Source organism: Heterodontus francisci, chromosome 1, assembly GCF_036365525.1.
Source record: "Heterodontus francisci isolate sHetFra1 chromosome 1, sHetFra1.hap1, whole genome shotgun sequence".
NCBI classification, from domain to species: domain Eukaryota; kingdom Metazoa; phylum Chordata; class Chondrichthyes; order Heterodontiformes; family Heterodontidae; genus Heterodontus; species Heterodontus francisci.
In genome coordinates, this window is record NC_090371.1 from 271,891,228 (window position 1) to 271,915,074 (window position 23,847).

Genomic DNA, 23,847 nt, shown 5'->3' on the forward strand with positions numbered 1-23,847 from the left:
AGAGGCTTCAAGGTGATTTGGACAAGTTGAGTGAGTGGGCAAATGCTTGGCAGATGCAGTATAATGTGGATAAATGTGAGGTTATCCACTTTGGTAGCAAAAACAGGAAGGCAGATTATTATCTGAATGGCTATAAACTGAGAGAGGGGAATATGCAGCCAGACCTGGGTGTTCTTGTACACCAGTCGCTGAAGGTAAGTATGCAGGTGCAACAGGCGGTTAATAAAAGGCAAATGGTATGTTGGCCTTCATAGCAAGAGGATTCTAGTACAGAAGCAGGGATGTCTTGCTGCAATTATACAGGGCGTTAGTGAGGCCACACCTGGAATATTGTGTGCAGTTTTGGTCTCCTTATCTGAGGAAGGATGTTCTTGTTATAGAGGGAGTGCAGCGAGGGTTTACCAGAGTGATTCCTGGGATGGCGGGACTGACGTATGAGGAGAGATTGAGTCGGTTAGGATTATATTCTCTGGAGTTCAGAAGAGTGAGGGGGGATCTCATAGAAACCTATGAAATTCTAACAGGACTTGACAGGATAGATGCAGGAAGGATGTTCCCGATGGGGGAGTCCAGAACTAGGGGTCATAATCTAAGGATACGGGGTAAACCTTTCAGGACTGAGATGAGGAGAAATTTCTTCACCCAGAGAGTGGTGAATCTGTAAAGGGATCAAAGGGTATGGGGCGAAAGCGGGAACAGGTTACTGAGTTGGATGATCAGCCATGATCATAATGAATGGCGGAGCAGGCTCGAAGGGCCGAATGGCCCACTTTTGCTCCTATTTTCTATGTTTTCTATGATTTTTGTGCTTATGCTCTGGAGTGGGATTTGAACGTGGAACCTTGTGACTTGGAGGCAAGAGTGCTACCATGTGGAGTATTTGACCCAATTCCTATTGAATTCAATTTACTAGGGCTGACGACACTCTGCTCTACCTCATCACCACCTCTCTTGACTCCTTCACTGTTGTTACATTATCAGACTGCTCATCTGACATCCAGAAATTTCCTCCAAGTAAATATTGGGAAGCCATTGTTTTTGGTCCCTGCCCCAAACTCCGTTCACTAGCTACCGACTCAATACCACTCCCTGGCAACAGTCTGAGATTAAACCCATCTGTTGGCAATCATTGTGTGATATTTGACCCTGAGATGGGCTACCGACCTCACATTCGTGCCATCACTAAGACCACCTATTTCCACCTCTGTAACATCACCTGACTTTGTCTCTGTCTCAGCTCATCATGCCTTCATTATCTCTAAACTTGACTATTCCAGTGCACTCCTGGCTGGACTCTTACATTCTACCCTCCGTAAACTTGAGTTCATCCAAAACTCTGCCTGTGTCTTAATTTGCACCAAGTCCTGTTTCCCTATCCCTGTTGCGTTCGCTGACTTAGTTTGGTTCCCAGCCCAGTCTTGATTTCAAAATTCTCGTTCTCGTTTTCAAATGCCTTCCTGGTGTCGTTGCTCCCTATCTCTGTAATCTCCTCCAGCCCCACAACCCTCCGAGATATCTGTGCTACTCTAATTCTGGCCTGTTGAGCATCCCTGATTTTCATTGCACCACCATTGGTGGCCATGCCTTCAGTTGCCAAGGCCCCAAACTCTAGAATTCCCTCACTACACCTCACTTCACTTTCCTCCTTAAAACCTACCTCTTTGACCAAGCTTTTGGTCATCTGACCTAATATCTCCCTATGTGGCTTGATGTCGTATTTTGTTTTTGAACACTCCAGTGAAGCACCTTGGGAAGTTTTATTAAATTGGCAATGCTATATAAATGTAAGTTGCTTTTGTCCTGATACCACATTCGGTCAAATGTTGCCCTGATGTCAGGGGCATTCACTCTCGCCTGTATTGACTTCAATAGAGAATAATATTAGGTGGGAAATGTAACTGATGGCCAATCTGATCCTGTCAGTTTTCTGGCAGCTGGGTTTGGGTAAAATGAACCCACGTCAACTCTGTTTCTCTCCATGGGTACTGCCTGACTTTCTTGAGTGTTTCCAGCGTTTCTGTTTTTACCTCCGTCCCACAATCCTATCTCTGCATCTTTCTTGGTAGTTAGTGCACAATCTGACCTTGTTTTGTGGTTTTAAAATGTTGGTGACTCTGGGAAGTAAATGTATTTTCTCCTCTCCACAACCCTTTTATCATAGCGAGTGTGGCCTGAAGGACATGTTTCCAGATGGGGACCTTGAAGTGCACAATATGGAGCAGCTGGAACTCCATAGCAACGCTGATGTGGTGATCAATGGCAATAAGAGTGACCTGGAGGCAGCCAGGAGGCTGGCCAAGCGACTGTACAATCTAGAAGGATTCAAGCGATCGGACGTCGCACGACACTTGGGGAAAAAGTAAGTTTGAGCAGCTCTCTGTTGACCAGTATACCCAGTAAGCCATTGTTAATCTGAATTTGACTGATTCACCATACATAAATTGTACAATCAACATGTTGTATAGACTAGGCTTGCATTCTCTTGGCTTTAGAGGATTAAGGGGTGATCTAATTGTGATATATAAGATGAATAGAGGCGTTGATAGGGTGGAGCCACCAGAAACAAGGGGACGTAACCTTAAAGTTAGTGCTAGACTATCCAGAGATGATGTCAGGAAGCATTTTCTTCACATAAAGGGTAGTGGAAATCTAGAATTTTTTTTTTCCTCCGCCAACAAAGTTGTTGAGACTGGGACAATTGAAAATTTAAAAGCTGAGATTGCTACGTTTTTGTTCGACAAGGGTACTAAGAGTTATAAACCAAGGCGGGTAGGTGAAGTTAAGATAAAAGATCAGCCATGGCCTAATTGAATGGTGGAACAGACTGGAGGGGCTGAATGGCCTACTTTTGTCCCTGTGTTCCCATGTCATCTGGGCCTTAAGTGGGATAGGGCTCCCTATTGTATGTAATACAACTTCCAGTCCCAATTCTGCACGGATGACATGGGAACACAGGGACAAGAGTAGGCCATTCAGCCCCTTAAGCCTGTTCTACCAAGATGTGTTTTCTTAATGAGGGCTTTTGGGAGTTTAAAGCAGGTAAGAAGGACACCAGGAAGTATGTAGATATCGATCCATATGGTTTTAAGGGCTATGCGATAATTTACACCACACCTCTTTTACTTCAAATAACAATATCATTTAATGTGGTTGTGCTGTACTTAAACACCCAACATTCACTTTCTATAGCAATTGCACTGACTTTTATTTTAGAATCAGTCTCTGGACCCACATAGGCCCTTTGACTGCTCCACAAACCTTCCTTTATTCTAATGCTCTCCACTAACTCTGTCATTTTCCCTCTACTAGCCAGAACACCCTTGCTACTCTGTCCTGAGCTCACTTGATCCTTCACCCAAAACAATGTGTTTTGCCAGTGCAGATCCCATTTTATATATGACCATTAATCCTAGCTTGGCACAATAACCCATTTTGCAACATTATTTTATTCAGTTGTGTCCTATTATTACATAGATGTCAGCTATGATGTCTCATAAACTCCATGCATTGATAATTTCACTGCGTACAGGATTAATACAAAACATGTAGAATTTAAATTTATCAGACTGTCAGAAGGTTTTAAGTTCAAATCCCACGTCAGAGAACAAAGCACACAATCCAGACTTGTGGTACTGTGCGGTACAGAGGGAGCACTTTATTGTTGGAGGTGCCATCTTTCGGATGAGATGTTAAACTCTGGCTCCGTCTACCCCCTCACATAGACAAGAGATCCCATGATACGATTTGAAGAGGAGCAGTGGAGCTCTGGTGTCCTGTCAAATATTTATCCCTCAACCAATATCACTAAAACAGATTAATTGGTCATTATCACATTGCTGTTTATGGTAGTTTGCTGTTGCCAAATTGGCTCCTGCAATTCCTGCACATAAGAGTGACAGTAGCTCAATAGTACTGCATTGGTTGTAAAGCACTTTGGGATGTCCTGAGGTTATGAAAAATGCTTCATAAATGAAAAGTCTGACTTTGCTCTTTATTTCTCTCTTTGCTTCTCTCTTTCCCCCTTGCTGTCTTCCTTCTTGCCTTGCTCCCCCTTGCCTTTTACTTGCCTTCTTTCTCTTCCTTGCCTTTTACTTGCCTTCTCTTTCTAACATAGCAGTCACCATAGAGCTTGGCGAAATGCTGAATATGGTGGTTGTTCACTTATAAAGACCTGTACAACTCATTCACTATTACATTACTGAACTGTAGTCATGTTCACATGGAATAAACAGTGGACTAGTGCTTTCCTGTGCAGTATCCTCTATACACTGCGATCAAGAGTCCCAGACTTGCTTTCATGTAAAGGACGATCATATTTTATTTCCTTCTGCGGCACTCCCAAGCCATAATGCTTCCTGTTTTAAGAAGGCCTGCTATAACTCACTGTCGCTTGTGTCAACCTTCATAGATCAGAGCTGAAGTTACTAAAATTGCAAAGGGTTCTTCAGGAAATAAATCATATGTGCTTTCCTTTTTATACCTATTTATTTGCCATGACAACTACTCTTGTTTGATCTCTTCTGCCTTCTTAATTGAAGCCAGGGCAAGCCTGGTAAAAAGACACTAAAATAAAAGCAAAATACTGTGGATGCTGGAAATCTAAAATAAATCTGAAGAAGGGTCACTGACCTGAAACGTTAACTCTGCTTCTCTCTCCACAGATGCTGCCAGACCTGCTGAGTATTTCCAGCATTTCTTGTTTTTATTTCTGGTAAAAAGACAGCTTTATTGTATTAAAAAGTAAAACTGAGAGGTGCAATGTTTTTTATTTATTTTTAATCAACTTATGATTTTCAATTAAAAGCACATGTCATACGTTATTAGGGTAGCAGCATGGTTTTCATAATTATCTCACTTGAAGTAACTTGTGCAGTTGTAAGCAGTGCGCAGTAATTACTGCCATGTCCATTGGTTGACTGCACCGCTCTCCCCATGCTGCTCATTACTTGATGTCACCCATATTGAGGCCAAGGCCTCTCCCACTGTGCTGGTTAATAAAGACAAAGAATGTATCATTCTTCACAACTCTCCCCACTCCCTCCTCCCACCTGCCACCATTCAAAAAGCCGTTGAAGATGGTGCGTCAATTGAAAAATTTCAAAATTGCGATTGATAGATTTTAGTTCGGTAAGGGCGCTAAGGGCTACGGAATCAAGGTGGATTTAAGATACTGATCAGTTAAGTGGCAGAGAAGACTCGAGGGGCTGAATGGCCTTCTCCTAGATTCTAATGTCTTAGCGATCAGGGGTAGTATGTAGCAGGGCTGCATAGACCAGAAAGTCCAGTGCTTGATTCTTGGTCTGTGCTGAGCTATCTCATCTCCAGATGAGGTAATAGTCGAGTTGTGTCAATGGTCTCAGTGCCCCTGCCATAAGGGGGGAAAAGCTATTTGGGTTTCCTCCTGCTGACCCATCCCATAAGTGGCACGTGTGGATGTTGGACGAGGATGGGATTGGGTTGAACAGTTGGCCAACATTCATTGTCCAGACTCTCAGGTGAAAGATTGCTTGAATGAGGTACCGGAGCATGACCAGTTTTAGTGGAACTGACCCTGAATGTGTTGATAGCTTCACGTGAGCAATTTGGGAAAGAACGTCATTTTCACATTGTTTTAAGAAAAGTGGCTTTGTATTTAGTTGCAAGTCTCTAGTTCAGAAATGTAGTGTTGTTTGAAGAGGATAGAGACTCATTTTGACTATTACATATAATTGTCTTTCTTCCCCCCCCCCCACCCCCCCCTTCACAGTAATGACTTCAGCAAGTTAGTGGCCGAAGAATACCTCAGATTTTTTGACTTCACCGGGTTGACCTTGGACCAGTCCCTAAGGTAAGCTGGAAATTATTACACATGACAAGTTCCTTTTCTTTAACCTGCTAAAGACACAGTGGTGCGTGGTTAGCACTGCAGCCTCACAGCTCCAGCGACCCGGGTTCAGTTCTGGGTACTGCCTGGGCGGAGTTTGCAAGTTCTCCCTGTGACCGCGTGGGTTTCCACCGGGTGCTCCGGTTTCCTCCCACAGCCAAAGACTTGCAAGTTGATAGGTAAATTGGCCATTGTAAATTGCCCTAGTGTAAGTAGGTGGTAGGAGAGTTGAGGGAAGGTGGGGATGTGGTCGGGAATATGGGATTAATGTAGGATTAGTATAAATGGGTGGTTGATGGTCAGCACAGACTCAGTGGGCCGAAGGGCCTGTTTCAGTGCTGTATCTCTCTATGACTCTAATGCTGTTTTTTTTTCTCAATAATGACTGATGTTTGTATTTGCAAACATTAGCTCAACTCCATTCTTGTGACGCCTTGCTGCTATGCCTGACATCCCTCCCTGAATTTCAACTGGGCTAAAGACCAAAATTAAAAAAAAAAAGTCTTTGGGCTTCCACTCGATCTAGTCTGATGCTAGAGAAGGTGCTGGGTATACTCCAGGATCAAGTACCCCGTTCCAGTGAAGGTTTGTGATCTTCAGAAAGCGTCTAAGGTCTCAACTAGCGTGAGACCCATCAAGGACGTGGAGATTAGAGCTTCCTGATGAAGCCTGGGGACTCCCCTAACCCCACCCACCCCCACAATGTAGGGGAGTGGGTTGACGATCCACAGTGGGAGTCTTGCTTTTATATGGTGCCTTTCACCACCTCTATTGCCCATGAAGCCCTTCTTTGAAGCCACTGTTGCAATGTAGGAAATTCTTCCCTTCTACACCCCATTCCACCCTGAACTGGAATTTAAAGGTCTGTTCTAAACTGAGTGGAACTGAATTCTAGCCCATATTCTGGGTTCCCTCACGTGGTGATTAGTGTTGGGTCCTTCTCCTCCCCCAGGAATTTCAGCACCGTTGGATTGAAGCAGGGTGGGCCAGAACAGTATAAGTGTAAGGAAGTGATGGCAAGAATTATACTACCTGGGATATGATATGATTTCCCTGCCACCACCACGCACGCCCCTACACCCACCAATCCCACACTTGCACAAAAGGAAGCAGCAGTCCTCAGCTGAAGAGGCAGTATCTTCCTTTCTTCTTGTGGTTTGACCAAGGATTCTGACAGCATTAACGCTGTTGGCTCCACTTCAAGCAGAGAATCGATTTGCTGTGGGAATGAGCAACTCTGTGAATGCTTCAGCAAGCTCTGTAACTGAGGTGGTACTTAAGAAATGTGACAGTGACAGCTACTGGTAGAACAGCAATACTGCAGCCACTTTTGCCTTTATACATTAACAAGCTGGCTCATCTCGATACTTTAGATCTTTTGTGTGATCTGACTGGATGTCAACCAAATTTTTTGATCATTTTGTTGTTCCCCTTCAGTGAAGAGAGATGGGTTGGCTTGACTCCTGACATCTCTGCAGGGACATCGTAAAAAAAGTAACCATTTGCACAGGGGCAGAGGTTTCATGAAACATCCTCCAAAACTTCCTTTGTTGCTGGGTCACTCCACACAGCTGGCTGGTATGGAATCCCTTCATCACCCACACACGGGCAAATGGAGTGCATCAGTCATCCAGCCTAGTGGCAGCCCATGTGTTTTGTTACTTCAGACTATTGACTGGCTTTATTATGGAGGAAACGTCAAGATGTCTCGAGCAATTTCACACAATACAATGCTTTATATTGATAGCTATTAAAGTAACTGCAATTTAAATTGAACCGTTTCCAAGATTAATGGGCTGGAATTTGAATGTGATACAGCTTTGAGATGGTTTTATGTAATAAAAAAATTGTAGTTGGGATTTGATCTTTGCAACATGTACAAATGCAATATAACTTCCTCTGTTAATGATGAATTCTCAAATTTTATTGAACATTAAACTAATGGAACCGACACTAGTAGGTGAGCTGCTGGAGCTCAGATTGAGGGCAAGTGCTGCGAATCTAATACAAACAGGCCCTGATCACCTCAGGAAAAAAACCACTGGGCAGAAGAAGCTTTGAGAAAATGCCTCAGATTTGAAGCTTGAACAATTGTACTTTGGGGAATCTGCCCACATTTAATTTCAAAAACTAGATTGTGTGAATAGTTGGTTTAGTCTTTGATGTCGCATGTTAAAGTTGCACGTCAAATATTTATAGTGGAGGTATCGATGTTTGTTCCTTGTAATTTCTTTTTGTTCTGCTGCAGATTTTTCTTGAAAGCATTTGCACTAATGGGAGAGACTCAGGAGCGAGAGCGGGTTTTAATCCACTTCTCCGAACGATACTATCAGTGTAACAAGGGAATTATTCCTTCTCAAGGTAGGTCCTCAGAAGCCATTGAGACTGGCAACCACTGTTCTGTGTTAGCACTCAGTAGGGGAGTGGGGCCAACTAGAAGGGGATCAGATTGGGTACGGGACATTAGGCAGATACGATAAGTGCAGCTGGTCCATTAAGTCCATCATGTTCCAAAATGGTACAACCGACACACCCCATCCCATGTCCCCTCTCAAGTGCGTGGGACCAATCCCAGAGCCCACAGAGCAACTATATGTATCAGCCCCATGGCTAGCATAACACAGCTCCATTCTTTGAGGGTGAGCATTATCCATATCAGCATCCTCATCTGTTTTAAGAGGTCCAATTCTACCGAGGACCATGCCCAAATAAACTTTTTCTTTTATTCATTCATGGGAAGTGGGCGTCACTGGCTAGGCCAGCATTTATTGCCCATCCCTAATTGCCCTTGAGAAGGTGGTGGTGAGCTGCCTTCTTGAACCGCTGCAGTCCATGTGTGAAGTAGGTACACCCACAGTGCTGGTAGGAAGGGAGTTCCAGGATTTTGACCCAGCGACAGTGAAGGAACGGCGATATAGTTCCAAGTCAGGATGGTGTGTGACTTGGACGGGAACTTGCAGGTGGTGATGTTCCCATGAATCTGCTGCTCTTGTCCTTCGAGGTGGTAGAGGTCGCGGGTTTGGAAGGTGCTGTCTAAGGAGCTTTGGTGCGTTGCTGCAGTGCATCTTGTAGATGGTACACACTGCTGCCACTGTGCGTCTGTGGTGGAGGGAGTGAATGTTTGTGGATGGTGTCCAATCAAGCGGGCTGCTTTGTCTTGGTTGGTGTCGAGCTTCTTGATTATTGTTGGAGCTGCACCCATCCAGGCAAGTGGAGAGTATTCCATCACACTCCTGACTTGTGCCATGTAGATGGTGGACAGGCTTTGGGGAGTCAGGAGGTGAGTTACTCGCCACAGGATTCCTAGCCTCTGACCTGCTGTTGTAGCCATGGTATTTATATGGCTACTCCACTTCAGTTTCTGGTCAATGGTAGCTCCTAGGATGTTGATAGTGGAGGATTCAGTGATGGTAATGCCATTGAATGTCAAGGAGAGATGGTTAGATTCTCTCTTGTTGGAGATGGTCATTGCCTGGCACCTGTGTGGTGCAAATGTTACTTGCCACTTGTCAGCCCAAGCCTGGATATTGCCCAAGTCTTGCTGCATTTCTACACGGACTGCTTCAGTATTTGAGGAGTTGCGAATGGTGCTGAACATTGTGCAATCATCAACGAACATGGTCACTTCTGATCTTATGATTGAAAGAAGGTCATTGATGAAGCAGCTGAAGATGGTTGGGCCTAGAATACTACCCTGAGGAACTCCTGCAGTGATGTCCTGGAGCTGAGATGATTGACCTCCAACAACCACAACCATCTTCCTTTGCACTAGGTATGACTAACCAGCAGAGAGTTCCCCCCCTGATTCCCATTGACTCCAGTTTTGCTGGGGCTCCTTGATGCCATACTCGGTCAAATGCTGCCTTGATGTCAAGGGCAGTCACTCTCACCTCACCTCTTGAGTTCAGCTCTTTTGTCCACGTTTGAACCAAGGCTGTAATGAGGTCAGGTGCTGACCTGTCTGAACCCAGACTGAGCGTCACTGAGCAGGTTATTGCTAAGCAAGTGCTGCTTGATGGCACTGTTGACACCTTCCATCACTTTGTTGATGATTGAGAGTGGACTGATGGGGCGGTAATTTTCCGGGTTGGACTTGTCCTGCTTTTTGTGTACAGGACATACCTGGGCAATTTTCCACATTGCCGGGTAGATGCCAGTGTTGTAGCTGAACTGGAACAGCTTGGCTAGGGGTGCGGCAAGTTCTGGAGCACAGGTCTTCAGTACTATTGCCGGAATATTGTCAGGACCCATAGCCTTTGCAGTATTCAGTGCCTTCAGTCATTTCTTGATATCACGCGGAGTGAATCGAATTGGCTGAAGTCTGGCACCTGTAATGCTGGAGACTTCAGGAGGGGGCCGAGATGGATCATCAACTCGACACTTCTGGCTGAAGATTGTTGCAAATGCTTCTGCCTTATCTTTCGCACTGATGTGCTGGGCTCCCCCATCATTGAGGATGGGGATATTTGTGGAGCCACCTCCTCCAGTTAGTTGTTTAATTGTCCACCACCATTCACGGCTGGATATGGCAGGACTGCAGAGCTTCGATCTGATCTGTTGGTTATGGGATCGCTTTGCTCTGTCTATCGCATGCTGCTTACGCAGATAGTCCTGTGTTGTAGCTTCACCAAGTTGACACCTCATTTTGAGGTATGCGTGGTGCTGCTCCTGGCATGCCCTCCTGCCCTCTTCTTTGAACCAGGGTTGATCTCCTGGCTTGATGGTAATGGTAGAGTGGGGGATATGCCAGGCCATGAGGTTACAGATTGTGGTTGAGTACAATTCTGCTGCTGCTGATGGACCACAGCGCCTCATGGATGCCTAGTTTTGTATTGCTAGATCTGTTCGAAATCTATCCCATTTAGCACGGTGATAGTGCCACACAACACGGCGCAGTGGTTCGCACCGCAGCCTCACAGCTCCAGGGACCCGGGTTCAATTCTGGGTACTGCCTGTGCGGAGTTTGCAAGTTCTCCCTGTGGGTGCTCCGGTTTCCTCCCACAGCCAAAGACTTGCAGGTGATAGGTAAATTGGCCATTGTAAATTGCCCCTGCTGTAGGTAGGTGGTAGGGAATATGGGATTACTGTCGGGTTAGTATAAATGGGTGGTTGTTGGTCGGCACAGACTCAGTGGGCCGAAGGGCCTGTTTCAGTGCTGTATCTCTAAATAAAATAAAATAAACGCGATGGACGGTATCCTCAATGTGAAGGTGGGACTTCGTCTCCACAAGGACTGTGCGGTGGTCACTCCTACCAATACTGTCATGGACAAAAGCATCTGCGGCAGGCAGATTGGTGAGAAGAAGGTCAAGCATGTTTTTCCCTCTTGTTGGTTCTCTCACCACCTGCCGCAGACCCAGTCTAGCAGATATGTCCTTTAGGATTCGGCCAGCTCGGTCAGTAGTGGTGCTACCGAGCCACTCTTGGTCACGGACATCGAAGTCCCCCACCCAGAGTACATTTTGTGCCCTTGCCACCCTCAGTGCTTCCTCCAAGGTGCTGTTCAACATGGAGGAGTACTGACTCATCAACTGAGAGAGGGCGGTAGGTGGTAGTCAGTAGGAGGTTACCTTGCCCATGTTTGACCTGATGCCATGAGACTTCATGGAGTCCGGAGTTGATGTTGAGGACTCCCAGGGCAACTGCCTCCCTACTGTATACCACTGTGCCGCCACCTCTGCTGGGTCTGTCCTGCCGGTGGGACAGGACATACCCAGGGATAATGATGGCAGTGTCTGGGACATTGTCAGTCAGGTATGATTCCGTGAGTATGATTATGTCAGGCTGTTGCTTGACTTGTCTGTGAGACAGCTCTCCCAACTTTGGCACAAGCCCCCAGATGTTAGTAAGGAGGAATTTGCAGGGTCGACAGGGCTGGGTTTGCCGTTGTCGTTTCCGGTGCCTAGGTCGATGCCAGGTGGTCTGTCCGGTTTCATTCCTTTTTATTGACTTCGTAGCGGTTAGGTACAACTGAGTGGCTTACTAGGCCATTTCAGAGGGCATGTAAGAGTTAACCACATTGCTGTGGGTCTGGAGTCACATGTAGGCCAGACCAGGTAAGGACAGCAGATTTCCTTCCCTAAAGGACATTAGTGAACCAGATGGGTTTTTGCAACAATTGACAATGGTTTCATGGCCATCATTAGACTAGCTTTTAATTCCAGATTTTATTAATTAAATTCAAATTCCACCTTCTGCTGTGGTGGGATTTGAACCCGTGTCCCCAGATCAATACCCTGGGTCTCTGGGTTCCTAGTCCAGTGATAATACCAAAAAGCCACTCCCTCCCTTTAGCCTGTTAAATTTTAGCAACAAACTATCAGTAGCTTCAGCATCACATTAAGTAATGAAGAATTATGCAACGCAACCATTTAATAGCTCCGCCATAACTTGGGATTCAACCCAAATCTACATTGCAGAATCAACCAGTGACCCTGCATAATCTTCAGTGCCCCTCTGGCTCTGAGCCTAGATATCAATACTACACATTTCCCCATCCTTTTCACAATTGTCCCTTTAGTCAATCTGACAGCAGAGCTCATTGCCCTCGGCTATGTCCGATGGAGACTTCTACTCTCGAGTTATTTATTTTGCACCAATTTAAAATATTTTATGTTAGTTTGATTTGTCTTGGGACATGACCATCTGGGCATTTTGGTTTTGTGTTAACCCTAGAGACGTAACATGGCTTTTATTTGCAAAAGAATCATTTTGGAAATATTCTGTTTTTCAACTAACCAGCAGTTAGCGTTACCCAAATCACCTGTTGTTTTGCATATTTAACCTGGTACAGGCATTGCATTGCCTGCAACCTTGGTTTGGCTGATCAAGTTGGTTCTAATAATATTGTGATGACTCTTGCCAAGGTGTCACCCAACATGGAGAAGGGTGGTTTACAAAGTTTCTCTTTCATTCCAACTATTCTATATTTAATCCTCAATTTAAATAAAAATCATAATTCGAGGTCTCTATTGCATATTTAACTGATTCACATCTCAGTGTTTTAACTGTAGGAGTCTACTGATTATAGAAAACTCTCAAGGCATTTGGAAAGTATTGAGGATAGGAAAGAAGGGAGCTTATTTTCATTTACCAGACCGAAACTACAGGCATTCTCAACCCTTCACTATGAGTGTGTTCATGGTATGACTCAGGATATCCCTGACAGCTGTGGTCACATTCACACATTGACCAGCTGCTGTAGTGCTGGTATTTACCATTAGCTTAACTATTAATAATTCCAGGGAGCCCTGCAATGATTGAACACTTGACAACAAGATAATATTTTAGGATACAGTAAATGAGCAATTTGACGAGTCTGAAGTGTTGCATGCTCGGGAGGAACAGCTGACTTCAAACTTGCGGTTAGCAAAGCACTGTGGTTTTTTTCCTCACCTCATGTCTGGGTCTGTTGTAGCCCAGTAGATTGAGATTACTCCATTATTGTATCTAACACGAAGTCACTAACACGATGCCAGAAGGCAAACTAGATGGACCTTGTTTTTTGTTTTGTCTGGCAGCTCCTATGTTCCTATCCTTGGTTGCTTCCAACAAGTTGCCAATTCTTTTTAACCTGCTGCTGATGGATACAAGAGATTAGATTAACAATTATTCCCCCTTCAATACTTTCCCCTTCTCTCTGCCCGCTGTAGTGTGCCATTATGCAGCTTCCTACCGGCCGTCCTTGTCTCAGCTTTAAAGACATCTGCAAACACGACATGAAGTCCTGTGACATTGATCACAAGTCGTGGGAGTCAGTTGCCAGCGATCGCCAGAGCTGGTGGGCAGCCATAAAGGCGGGGCTAAAGTGTGGCGAGTCGAAGAGACTTAGCAGTTGGCAGGAAAAAAGACAGAAGCACAAGGAGAGAGCCAACTGTGTAACAGCCCCGACAACCAATTTTTTCTGCAGCACCTGTGGAAGAGTCTGTCACTCTAATATTGGCCTTTATAGCCACTCCAGGCGCTGCTCCACAAACCACTGACCACCTCCAGGCGCTTACCCATTTTCTCTCGAGACAAGGAGGCCAAAGAAGAAGAAGACGACCATGGCATTAGTTGAGGTTTGATAACCTAACCTTTTCACATTCTGTTACCCGACAGCACAATCCAGTTCCTTTATCCAGGAAGTTATTAAATTAAAACAGGGAAACGAACAGTCTGCTAGTCACATCACTTTATTTAAATTCCTCTTGCCTTCTAATTATTTCAGATTGCTGCATGGCAATTAATTTCTGTTTAAAATAAATCGTACTGAATTAAGTTCTGTGTGCATTACAGGTTGAGTTAGATGACTCTGCATTAATTAGACCTCGTGCTCTGAAGATTTTACAGCTTAGTTGCTAATCTTCTGGTGTTGAAAAATTCACAAGTGTGTTTATCATTTTCTCAAATGAGCGTCAGCCTAGTTGGGAAAATGCATCTCACAGGAAATGGATTAAAGTCAGGTTTGCATAAGTGGTTTGATTGGAATTTGTGATCATGCTGTTGGGGTTTGTTTTCCTTCGAGTGGTTGCAAGGTTTTTGTCAGTGGCTGTCTGGAAGCTGGATGATTTCAGCTCAAGGTATTCCATTCTCATCCTCGTTTGGTCTTCCCCGACAGGGGAAGCGAGAGTGAAGGGGACAGAGATGGGAATAAACACATTGAAGTTGCACGTTGCGGACCCTCTGCATCAAGTTCAAGCCTTTTCAATTGAGAGTGCTGAGTGATGTGAATGGCCCATAAACAGTCACTCATCTGCTCAGTGTGAAGTGGGCTTGTACAGCTAAGGCTGGCTTATCAAATTGTGGAATTTAGATGCTTTTAGCGTTGAAGCACTAGAATAAGCCTTTCTGTCCTTTTACAGATGGGGTCCATTGCCTTACTTGTGCGCTGATGTTGTTGAATACAGATCTTCATGGCCATGTGAGTAATGAAACCCTTTGAAGAATAAACTGACTTTGGTTAAATGGAACAGAAAAGGGATTTATTTTATAGGGCATACTTTTATATACTAAAATTCAGATTCTTGATTTTATAGGAATATATAAGATATTTGTTAATAGCGGGCATGCAAACTGCCACTCATTAGGAGTGATGGTCCCTGATTTGGTTCACAAATGCAGACTATTTTGGTATGTCAGTCTTGATGGTCGATTCAGCTCAATTGATTTAAATTAGTTTGCAATCCATGGTTGCCACATTATTTCTCAAATGTTGCTAGTTCTAATGACAAATTATATTCTGAAGAATGCCAACAGCACACACTTGCTCATTCAGATTGGACCAGACCCATCAGTATGGCAATCTGAGAATATTGTTGATGAAATGAATTTGTCTTCCAATTCACTGATTCTAATTGTAAGTCATTTCTGTCAAGCTAGTTTGGTGTAAGCTTGATTTGTAAGATTTAAAAATGTCATTGCACTGGAGTTATTTTCATTATACAAACTATTCATTCATGACCTCCTGCTATGCTTCTCAGGTTATAGTACTCTGTACTCACTCATGTACACCACCTATGTTACTCGAACCTTTCCATGCTTTTCTGCTGGAATTGCTAGCAGGCAATGCCACTGTTGATGGGGGATAAAGTTACTGTCTGCATAAAGACACAACGTTAAATGGAGTGTTTTCCCCTTTGTTTCAAATAAATTAACCATTAAGAATGATTTAACTCTTTGTGCTTTCTGCAGCATTTGCTGCTTTAAAATATGTTATAATTAAAGCATAACTGGGTAACCAATGGCACCATATTTGCTATCACGTGGCATAAATAGCACAGGGTGGGGCACACTGCCATGGGGAAATTGGAGGGAGGGTGTGGAAGGTGCAAAGCAAACTTCATCGGAGGCATTGTTCAAGTGAGACATGGTGACCTTTGCCCTTGTTGGGTAACTTCAGAGATCTGGCCTTAGGCCAGGTTTGAAACGGAAGATGTTTCACCAACCACTTGCCTCCTTGCTGACCTTTCTGCAAATTGGGCTTACCACACAGTTTTGGGTTCTCTTACCCATTTGGTACTAGGTTGTGAATCAAGAGTTGCTTCAGACTGTGGTTCAGCAGCACCCGGCATCTGCAGGAGAGATCTTGGTCATGCAGGCAGTATGAACAGTTGGAGCATTTTGAGATGCATCTCTGCTGCGATGATCAAGGCCACGCCCCAATGCGTAATACTGATGCATTTCAAAAACATAATCAAGATAAATGTGATGGAGGGATTCTGCCCCCCACCCCCCCACACACCTTTTGTGCTTCAGCAGTCACTATTAACAGAGACCTGTGGACACTAAGGCTTCACCCTTCAAGAGTGGCAGGAGTGCAGGAAGTCAGGGAAGAAGGTGGCTCTCTATTGCCAGACTCTTGCCAGAGCGATGGGTAGGAGATGCCCATTAAAAAAAAAAGCAAGAAATTGTCTGCAGCTGGAACAGTAGCCAGATGAATCATAAACAAGTCCACAGTAGACTTCGGCCAAACCTCCACACCTAACTTAATACATTATGTGGGAGCAATAAAGTTAAAATACTACAGTGCCCTAGCATACCAGGGACAAAGGGTAGTGAGTAACTGTGTGGCACATCTTGTTAAACCATACCATATATAGGTTATTGATGAAGCAGAGACACATCACATCATCTTAAAACTTGTGGTCATTGCATCCTATCAGAATTGTTTCCATATAAATGGTAGTAATAAAGAATTAACTCTAGGGGCTGGGGGGGGTGGGGGGGAAGAGAAAGGAAAATATCCCCCAAAATTATGTCTGGCCTTGTTGCACTGAAGGGTTTTCAGTCCACCTATTGAAAAATAAGAGAAATGGAAGTGAGGGCATGCATGAAAAACGCAGTGTCTAGTTGAGATCACATGGGGGTCTTGGTGTTAGACTCCCAGATTTTACTATCATATGATTAGGTATTACTCAGTATGGGTGTGCTCTGAACTTATGACAGAGACCACTTACACAAGTATCCAGTGCCAATCAACTCCAGAATATAAAAGGTACTGCTGGAATGTATAACTCATTTCTTTAATGAGATGTCATTTCCTTGTAAATTGATCCTGAAATCGCAGTAACTTTACTGTTTGCAGTAGTACAAGTTACAGGTAGCCTTGCTGATATGGCCTCTGACGTTCCCCAACTATTGGTCTTACCACCTCCTGATTTATCCTGCAAAATGAGTCACGTGGATGCACCTACACTTCCGTGTTGGCAAATAGTTGAGTCACCCCTTCACCCTTTACAACATTTCCCTCTCTGTGCGGGCCGCCTTCATGTCGTGCATTATTATGGCATTATTCAGCTGAAGACAAGTATGACAAAGTTTGCAAATTCCCCAGCGATTACTCCTTAATGGGGCTTTAAGAAGTCAAAATACCAGGTCTGATCAAAATGATTTGCTCATAGGACTATCACTGACTGTGAGCAAAAGTTTGCGACCACTTAGTTAACCCTAGTTTACAAAATCACTATACCTCAACACACCTAACGCTTGTGCTCCATCTAACTCAAAGGACTTTCATCACCATTGCTGATAAATGGCTTTTATTTACAGAGTAAAGAAAGCCCTGTACTATTCCATTTTACATTGAAAACGTTCCAGAATAATAATCAGGTCTTCTATCTGTGGCACTGTCACCAGTGGGGAAGTATTTCAAAGTACATAGAATATAGAACAGTACAGCACAGTACAGGCCCTTCGGCCCATGATGTTGTGCCGACCCTTTAACCTACTCTAAGATCAAACTACCTACATACCCTTCATTCTACTATCATCCATGTTCCTATCCAAGAGTCGCTTAAATGTCCCTAATGTGTCTGCTTCTACTACCACCGCTGGCAGTGCATTCCACGCACCCACCACTCTCTGTGTAAAGAACCTACCTCCAATCACCTTAAAATTATGCCCCCTGGTGATAGCCCTTTCCGCCCTGGGAAAAAGTCTCTGGCTATCCACTCTATCTATGCCTGTCATCATCTTGTACACCTCTATCAAGTCACCTCTCATCTTTCTTCGCTCCAATGAGAAAAGCCCTAGCTCCCTCAACCTTTCTTCATAAGACATTCCCTCCAGTCCAGGCAGCATCCTGGTAAATCTCCTCTGCACCCTCTCTAAAGCTTCCACATCCTTCCTATAATGAGGCGACCAGAACTGAACACAATATTCCAAGTGTGGTCTAACCAGGGCTTTATAGAGCTGCAGCATAACCTCGCAGCTCTTAAACTCAATCCCCCTGTTAATGAAAGCCAACACACCATACGCCTTCTTAACAACCCTATCAACTTGGGTGGCAACTTTGAGGGATCTATGGACGTGGACCCCAAGATCCCTCTGTTCCTCCACACTACCAAGAATCCTGTCTTTAAGCCTGTATTCTGCATTCAAATTCGACCTTCCAAAATGAATCACTTCACACTTTTCCTGGTTGAACTCCATCTGCCACTTCTCAGCCCAGCTCTGCATCCTGTCAATGTCCCGTTGCAACCTACAACAGCCCTCCACACTATCCACAACTCCAGCAACCTTTGTGTCATCGGCAAACTTACTAACCCAACCTTCCACTTCCTCATCCAAGTCATTTATAAAAATCACAAAGAGCAGAGGTCCCAGAACAGATCCCTGCGGAACACCACTGATCACCGAGCTCCAGGCTGAGTACTTTCCATCTACTACCACCCTCTGTCTTCTATGGGCCAGCCAATTCTGTATCCAGACAGCCACATTTCCCTGTATCCCATGCCTCCTTACTTTCTGAATGAGCCTACCATGGGGAACCTTATCAAACGCCTTGCTAAAATCCATATACACCACATCCACTGCTCTTCCTTCATCAATGTGTTTTGTCACATCCTCATAGAATTCAATAAGGCTTGTGAGGCATGACCTGCCCCTCAGAAAGCCATGCTGACTATCTCTAATCAAACTTTGCTTTTCCAAATAATCATAAATCCTGTCTCTCAGAATCCTCTCCAATAATTTGCCCACCACCGACGTAAGACTAACTGGTCTGTAATTCCCAGGGTTATCCCTATTCCCTTTCTTGAACAAGGGAATAACATTTGCCACCCTTCAATCATCTGGTACTACTCCAGTGGACAGTGAGGACGCAAAGATCATCGGCAAAGGCGCGGCAATCTCTTCCCTCGCTTCCCATTAAAAACCTTGGGTATATCCCGTCTGGCCCCGGGGAATTATCTATCCTCATGTCTTTCAAAATTTCCAGCACATCCTCCTCCTTAACATCAACCTGTTCGAACATATCAGCCTGTTTCACGCTGTCCTCACAAACGACAAGGTCCCTCTCATTAGTGAATACTGAAGCAAAGTATTCATTAAGGACCTCCCCTACCTCCTCCGACTCCAGGCACAAGTTCCCTCCACTATCCCTGATTGGCCCTACCCTCACTCTGGCCATCCTCTTGTTCCTCACATAAGTGTAGAACGCCTTGGGATTTTCCTTAATCCTACCCGACCAGACTTTTTCATGTCCCCTTCTAGCTCTCCTAAGTTCATTCTTCAGTTCCTTCCTGGCTACCTTGTAACCCTCTAGAGCCCTGTCTGATCCTTGCTTCCTCAATCTTAAGTAAGCTTCCTCCTTCCTCTTGACTAGCTGTTCCACATCTCTTGTCATCCAAGGTTCCTTCACCCTACCATCCCTTCCTTGCCTCATCGGGACAAACCTAACCAGCAGTCGCAGCAAGTGCTCCCTAAACAACCTCCACATTTCTGTCGTGCATTTCCCTGAGAACATCTGTTCCCAATTTAAGCTCCCCAGTTCCTGCCTAATAGCATTGTAATTCCCTCTCCCCCAATTAAATATTTTCCCATCCCATCTGCTCCTATCCCTCTCCATGACAATAGTAAAGGTCAGGGAGTTGTGATCACTATCACCGAAATGCTCTCCCACCGAGAGATCTGCCACCTGGCCTGGTTCGTTGCCAAGCACCAAATCCAGCATAGCCTCCTCTCTAGTCGGCCTATCTACATATTGAGTCAGGAAACCTTCCTGGACACACCTGACAAAATCTGCTCCATCCAAACTATTTGCACTAAGGAGGTTCCAATCAATATTAGGGATGTTGAAGTCACCCATGACAACAACCCTGTTACTTCTGCACCTTTCCAAAATCTGCCTCCCAATCTGTTTCTCCGTGTCTCTGTTGCTATTGGGAGGTCTATAGAAAACTCCCAATAAAGTGACTGCTCCTTTCCTGTTTCTGACTTCCACCCATACTGACTCAGTAGACAAACCCTCCTCGACGACCTCCCTTTCTGCAGCTGTGATACTATCCCTGATTAGCAATGCCACTCCCCCACCTCTTTTACCTCCCTCCATTCAGTTCCATTGAATGCAATGAGACCCACAATTTGAGATCTGCTTGGGAGTCAATCTGAAGTTCCTGTAGGCCATGTGACAGAGTGCTTAGCTGAATATAAATTCTTGCCCAAGACTTTTGTTCCCTTTAACCATTCGAACTGATAATTGTGAGAGAGGAAGTCTTATAGGTGGGCTTTACAGGTGGGCAGTGAAAGTTACACTCAGACTATTCTGCTTCAAAGGACAGGATGTTATTTAACAGTGTACACGATAACTAAATGAAGTGACAGGTATTGCAAGAACTGAATTTATTACTCAACCTTCCCCATCTTTAGCAAATTCGACTTAATGGAGGGAGATGGGAGAGTGATGTCACAAAAAGTCAGTACATTTCAACGCAACATACCCCATTGAATCATATGTTTGCTAATGGAGAAAATTGTTAAATCCCTTTTTACCTGTATTGCATTGAATATAAAAGCAGGGAGGTTATGATGGAGCTGTAGAAAAATGCTAGTTAGGACACAGCTGGAATACTGTGTACAGTTCTGGTCGCCACACTATAGGAAGGATGTGGTGGCACTGGAGAGGGTGCAGAGGAGATTCACCAGGATGTTGCCTGGGCTGGAGCATTTCAGCTATGAAGAGAGATTGGATAGGCTAGGATTGTTTTCCTTAGAGCAGAGAAGGCTTAGGGGGGACTTGATTGAGGTATACAAAATTATGAGGGGCATAGATAGGGTAGATAGGAAGAAACTTTTTTCTCTTAGCAGAGGTTTGAATAACCAGGGGGCATAGATTTAAGGTAAGGGGCTTTGAGGTGATTTGAGGACATTTTTTTTTAACGAAAAGGTGGTTGGAATCTGGAACACACTGCCTGAAAGGGTGGTAGAGGCAGGAACCCTCACACCATTTAAGAAGTATTCAGACGAGCACTTGAAACGCCACAGCATACAAGACTACAGGCCAAGTGCTGGACAAGTTGGGTGATTGTACTGCATTTGCCATGCATTTGCCAATGTGGATAAATGTGAGGTTATCCACTTTGGTTGTAAAAACAGAAAGGCAGATTATTATCTGAATGGTGATAGATTGGGAAAGGGGGAGGTGCAACAAGACCTGGGTGCCCTTGTACACCAGTCGCTGAAAGCAAGCTTTCAGGTGCAGCAAGCAGTTAGAAAGGCGAATGGTATGTTGGCCTTCATTGCAAGAGGATTTGAGTACAAGATGTCTTACTGCAGTTATACAGGGCCTTGGTAAGACCACATCTGGAGTACTGTGTGCAGTTTTGGTCTCCTTATCTGAGGAAGGATGTTCTTGCCATGGAGGGAGTGCAAAGAGGATTTACTAGGCTGATTCATGGGATGGCAGGATTGATGTATGAGGAGAGATTGGGTCGTCTAGGCCTATATTCACTAGAGTTTTGGAAGGATGAGAGGGGATCTCATAGAAACCTATAAAATTCTAACGGGACTAGACAGGTTTGAGGCGGGGAGGATGTTCCCAATGGTTGGGGAGTCCAGAACCAAGGGTCACAGTGTCACGATACGGGGTCTGCCATTTAGAACTGAGATGAGGAGAAATTTCTTCACTCAGAGGGTGGTGAACCTGTGGAATTCTCTACCGCAGAAGGCAGTGGAGGCCAAGTCATTAAATATATTCAAGAAGGAGGTGGATATATTTCTTAATGCCAAAGGGATCAAGGGATATGGAGAGAAAACGGGAATTAGACAATCAGCCATGATCTTTTTTGAATGGCAGAGCAGGGCCGAATGGCCTACTCCTGCTCCTGTTTCTATGAAAATGGGATTAGAATAGATTGGTGCTTGATGACCAGCATGGACACGATGGGCCGAAGGGCCTGTTTCTGTGCTGTATAGCTCTATGACTCTATGTAGACAATGCCCCTTTGTAAAGAAATTGCTCAGTTCACAGATGTATCAGCTCGACGTTATTTGACACCAGGCGCATCCCCTGAAAGCCTAATCAGGGACATTGTCCATGAGCCTGAGCTTAGTTGTAACTGGGAAAAGTAAAGACTGGCCTATTGCGATCAATGTTCTCCTACACCTTCACCTATCTGCATGATGGCCATTGGTGGAGTTTAATCGGGATAAGTCATTTGATCTGCGACAGATTGACTTCTGCCCCTAATCCAGTTCATTTCTTCAAAGCTAAAATAACCACAACGTCAGAGTACAGTTAATCAAAAGTTGTGCCTGCAGATGGCACACTGCTCCAGTACTTTCAGTGAGTCACTTGTAGAAATGGGTTTATGCAGCTGGATGTTCCCATAACTTGCCGTTGAGTATAATTGTTAACCTCATGCCTGTTGTGGATGACACAGCCGGTTTCTATTCTTGTGTTATATCATGAGGTACCACACAGATTTTTCAATGGGTGAGGGTATTGGGTCATGCTGCTCTCGTGTCTTTCCTTGCGGCCGGTACAAATGTAGAATTAGCAAATCCTTTGGAGAAGGTTATGTTTTTTGATCATTCTTTGGGATTTGAGGGTCACTGGCAAGGTTGACACTGCCCTTGCAGTGAAAATCTGGGGCTACAGTGCTGATTCCCGGTGGGGGAGGGGTGCTGCATTACTTATCACTATCCCCCTATGGAAGAATGACCCATTTATTCCAACACTTTGATCCACATCTCTTATTTGTATTGATGTCGTGTCAATGTTACAATATTTGATTTCATCTTTCCAAATTGTCCAACCTTTCCTTACATCCAAATGCAAAAGCTTTTATTTAAGGTTGTTGTCCTAGATTAGCTTTTTATCAGATTCTTTGCACTTTTTCCAATCTTTTGGATGGGGGTTCCATCCAACTGATGGTGTTTGGATGAGATTAACCAATGCTAAAACCTTCTCTGGCTGCTGAGAAAGTCCATTGGAGTATGTGGGGAAATTTGCTGCTGATAAAATTGAAGTATGATTCTCCTTTGGAGTGCAGTGATGCACACAAAGATGGAAGCATGGTTCACACATTGTAAATGATTTGTCGGACACATACACACAATGGGCTGGATTTTACCTTAGGCAGACGGGAAATCACCACCGACGTAAAAGTCGGTGGCAGACCCGTTTCCACCTAGCCCGGGGGTCTGTCCCGTGTTTTACGGGCCCCCAGGCTCTAATTGTCCCGAAGCGGGACTTCCACAAACCTGAGGGAAGAGGTCCCGCCTCAGTGAGCTGCCGGCCAATCAGCGGGCCGGCAGCTCTCAGTCCCAGCAGGGAGGGGGCATCTTGGGTCCCAGGGGTGAGTTGGGAGCTGGGGGCGGCCCTCAATCGGGCACCCTGTGCCGGACTGCCATGGTTTCCACCCCCCCGCCCCCGGTGCGGAAAGGCGGGCAGCTATCGCTGGGCAGCCTTTCACATCCCCAGCACACCCGCTTGCCATGGGTAAAATACCCGTGGAGGCAGGTGAGTCCCTTAAATGGCCTTTAACTGGCCACTTAAGGGCCTTGATTGGCCTCTGGGCAGGCAGGCTGTTTCACTCTAAAGTTCACTGGAGGCGGGAGCGGAGCAGGTAGGCCTTCCGGAGCCTTCTGCTTAATTTTACACCGCCCCCACGCCACCATCGGACCCTGAATAAAATTCAGCCCAATGGTTTCTTACAGTTAGCCCTTTGAGACATAGGTGACCATGCATGTCCAAGGCAATGAACATTTTTCACACAAGCCTA

At 44.9% G+C, this 23,847-nt stretch overlaps 1 protein-coding gene across 11 annotated transcripts in view; it reads left to right on the forward strand.

Moving 5' to 3' along the window:
• The window catches only part of psd3l (pleckstrin and Sec7 domain containing 3, like), a 433,935-nt gene that overhangs the window by 281,157 nt on the left and 128,931 nt on the right, over nt 1–23,847 (forward strand). For 10 of the 11 annotated variants that reach the window (XR_010976222.1, XM_068045096.1, XM_068045048.1 and 7 more), the window contains 4 exons: nt 2,162–2,359; nt 5,747–5,827; nt 8,112–8,224; nt 14,707–14,765. Coding sequence is in view for 10 of the 11 variants with exons in the window: in XM_068045096.1 (XP_067901197.1) it covers nt 2,162–2,359; nt 5,747–5,827; nt 8,112–8,224; nt 14,707–14,765 (451 nt within the window). In the remaining variant the exon portion in view is untranslated. Of the gene's footprint in view, nt 1–2,161; nt 2,360–5,746; nt 5,828–8,111; nt 8,225–14,706; nt 14,766–23,847 lie in introns of those variants that run through there. The other variant, XM_068045133.1, reaches the window with a different exon arrangement.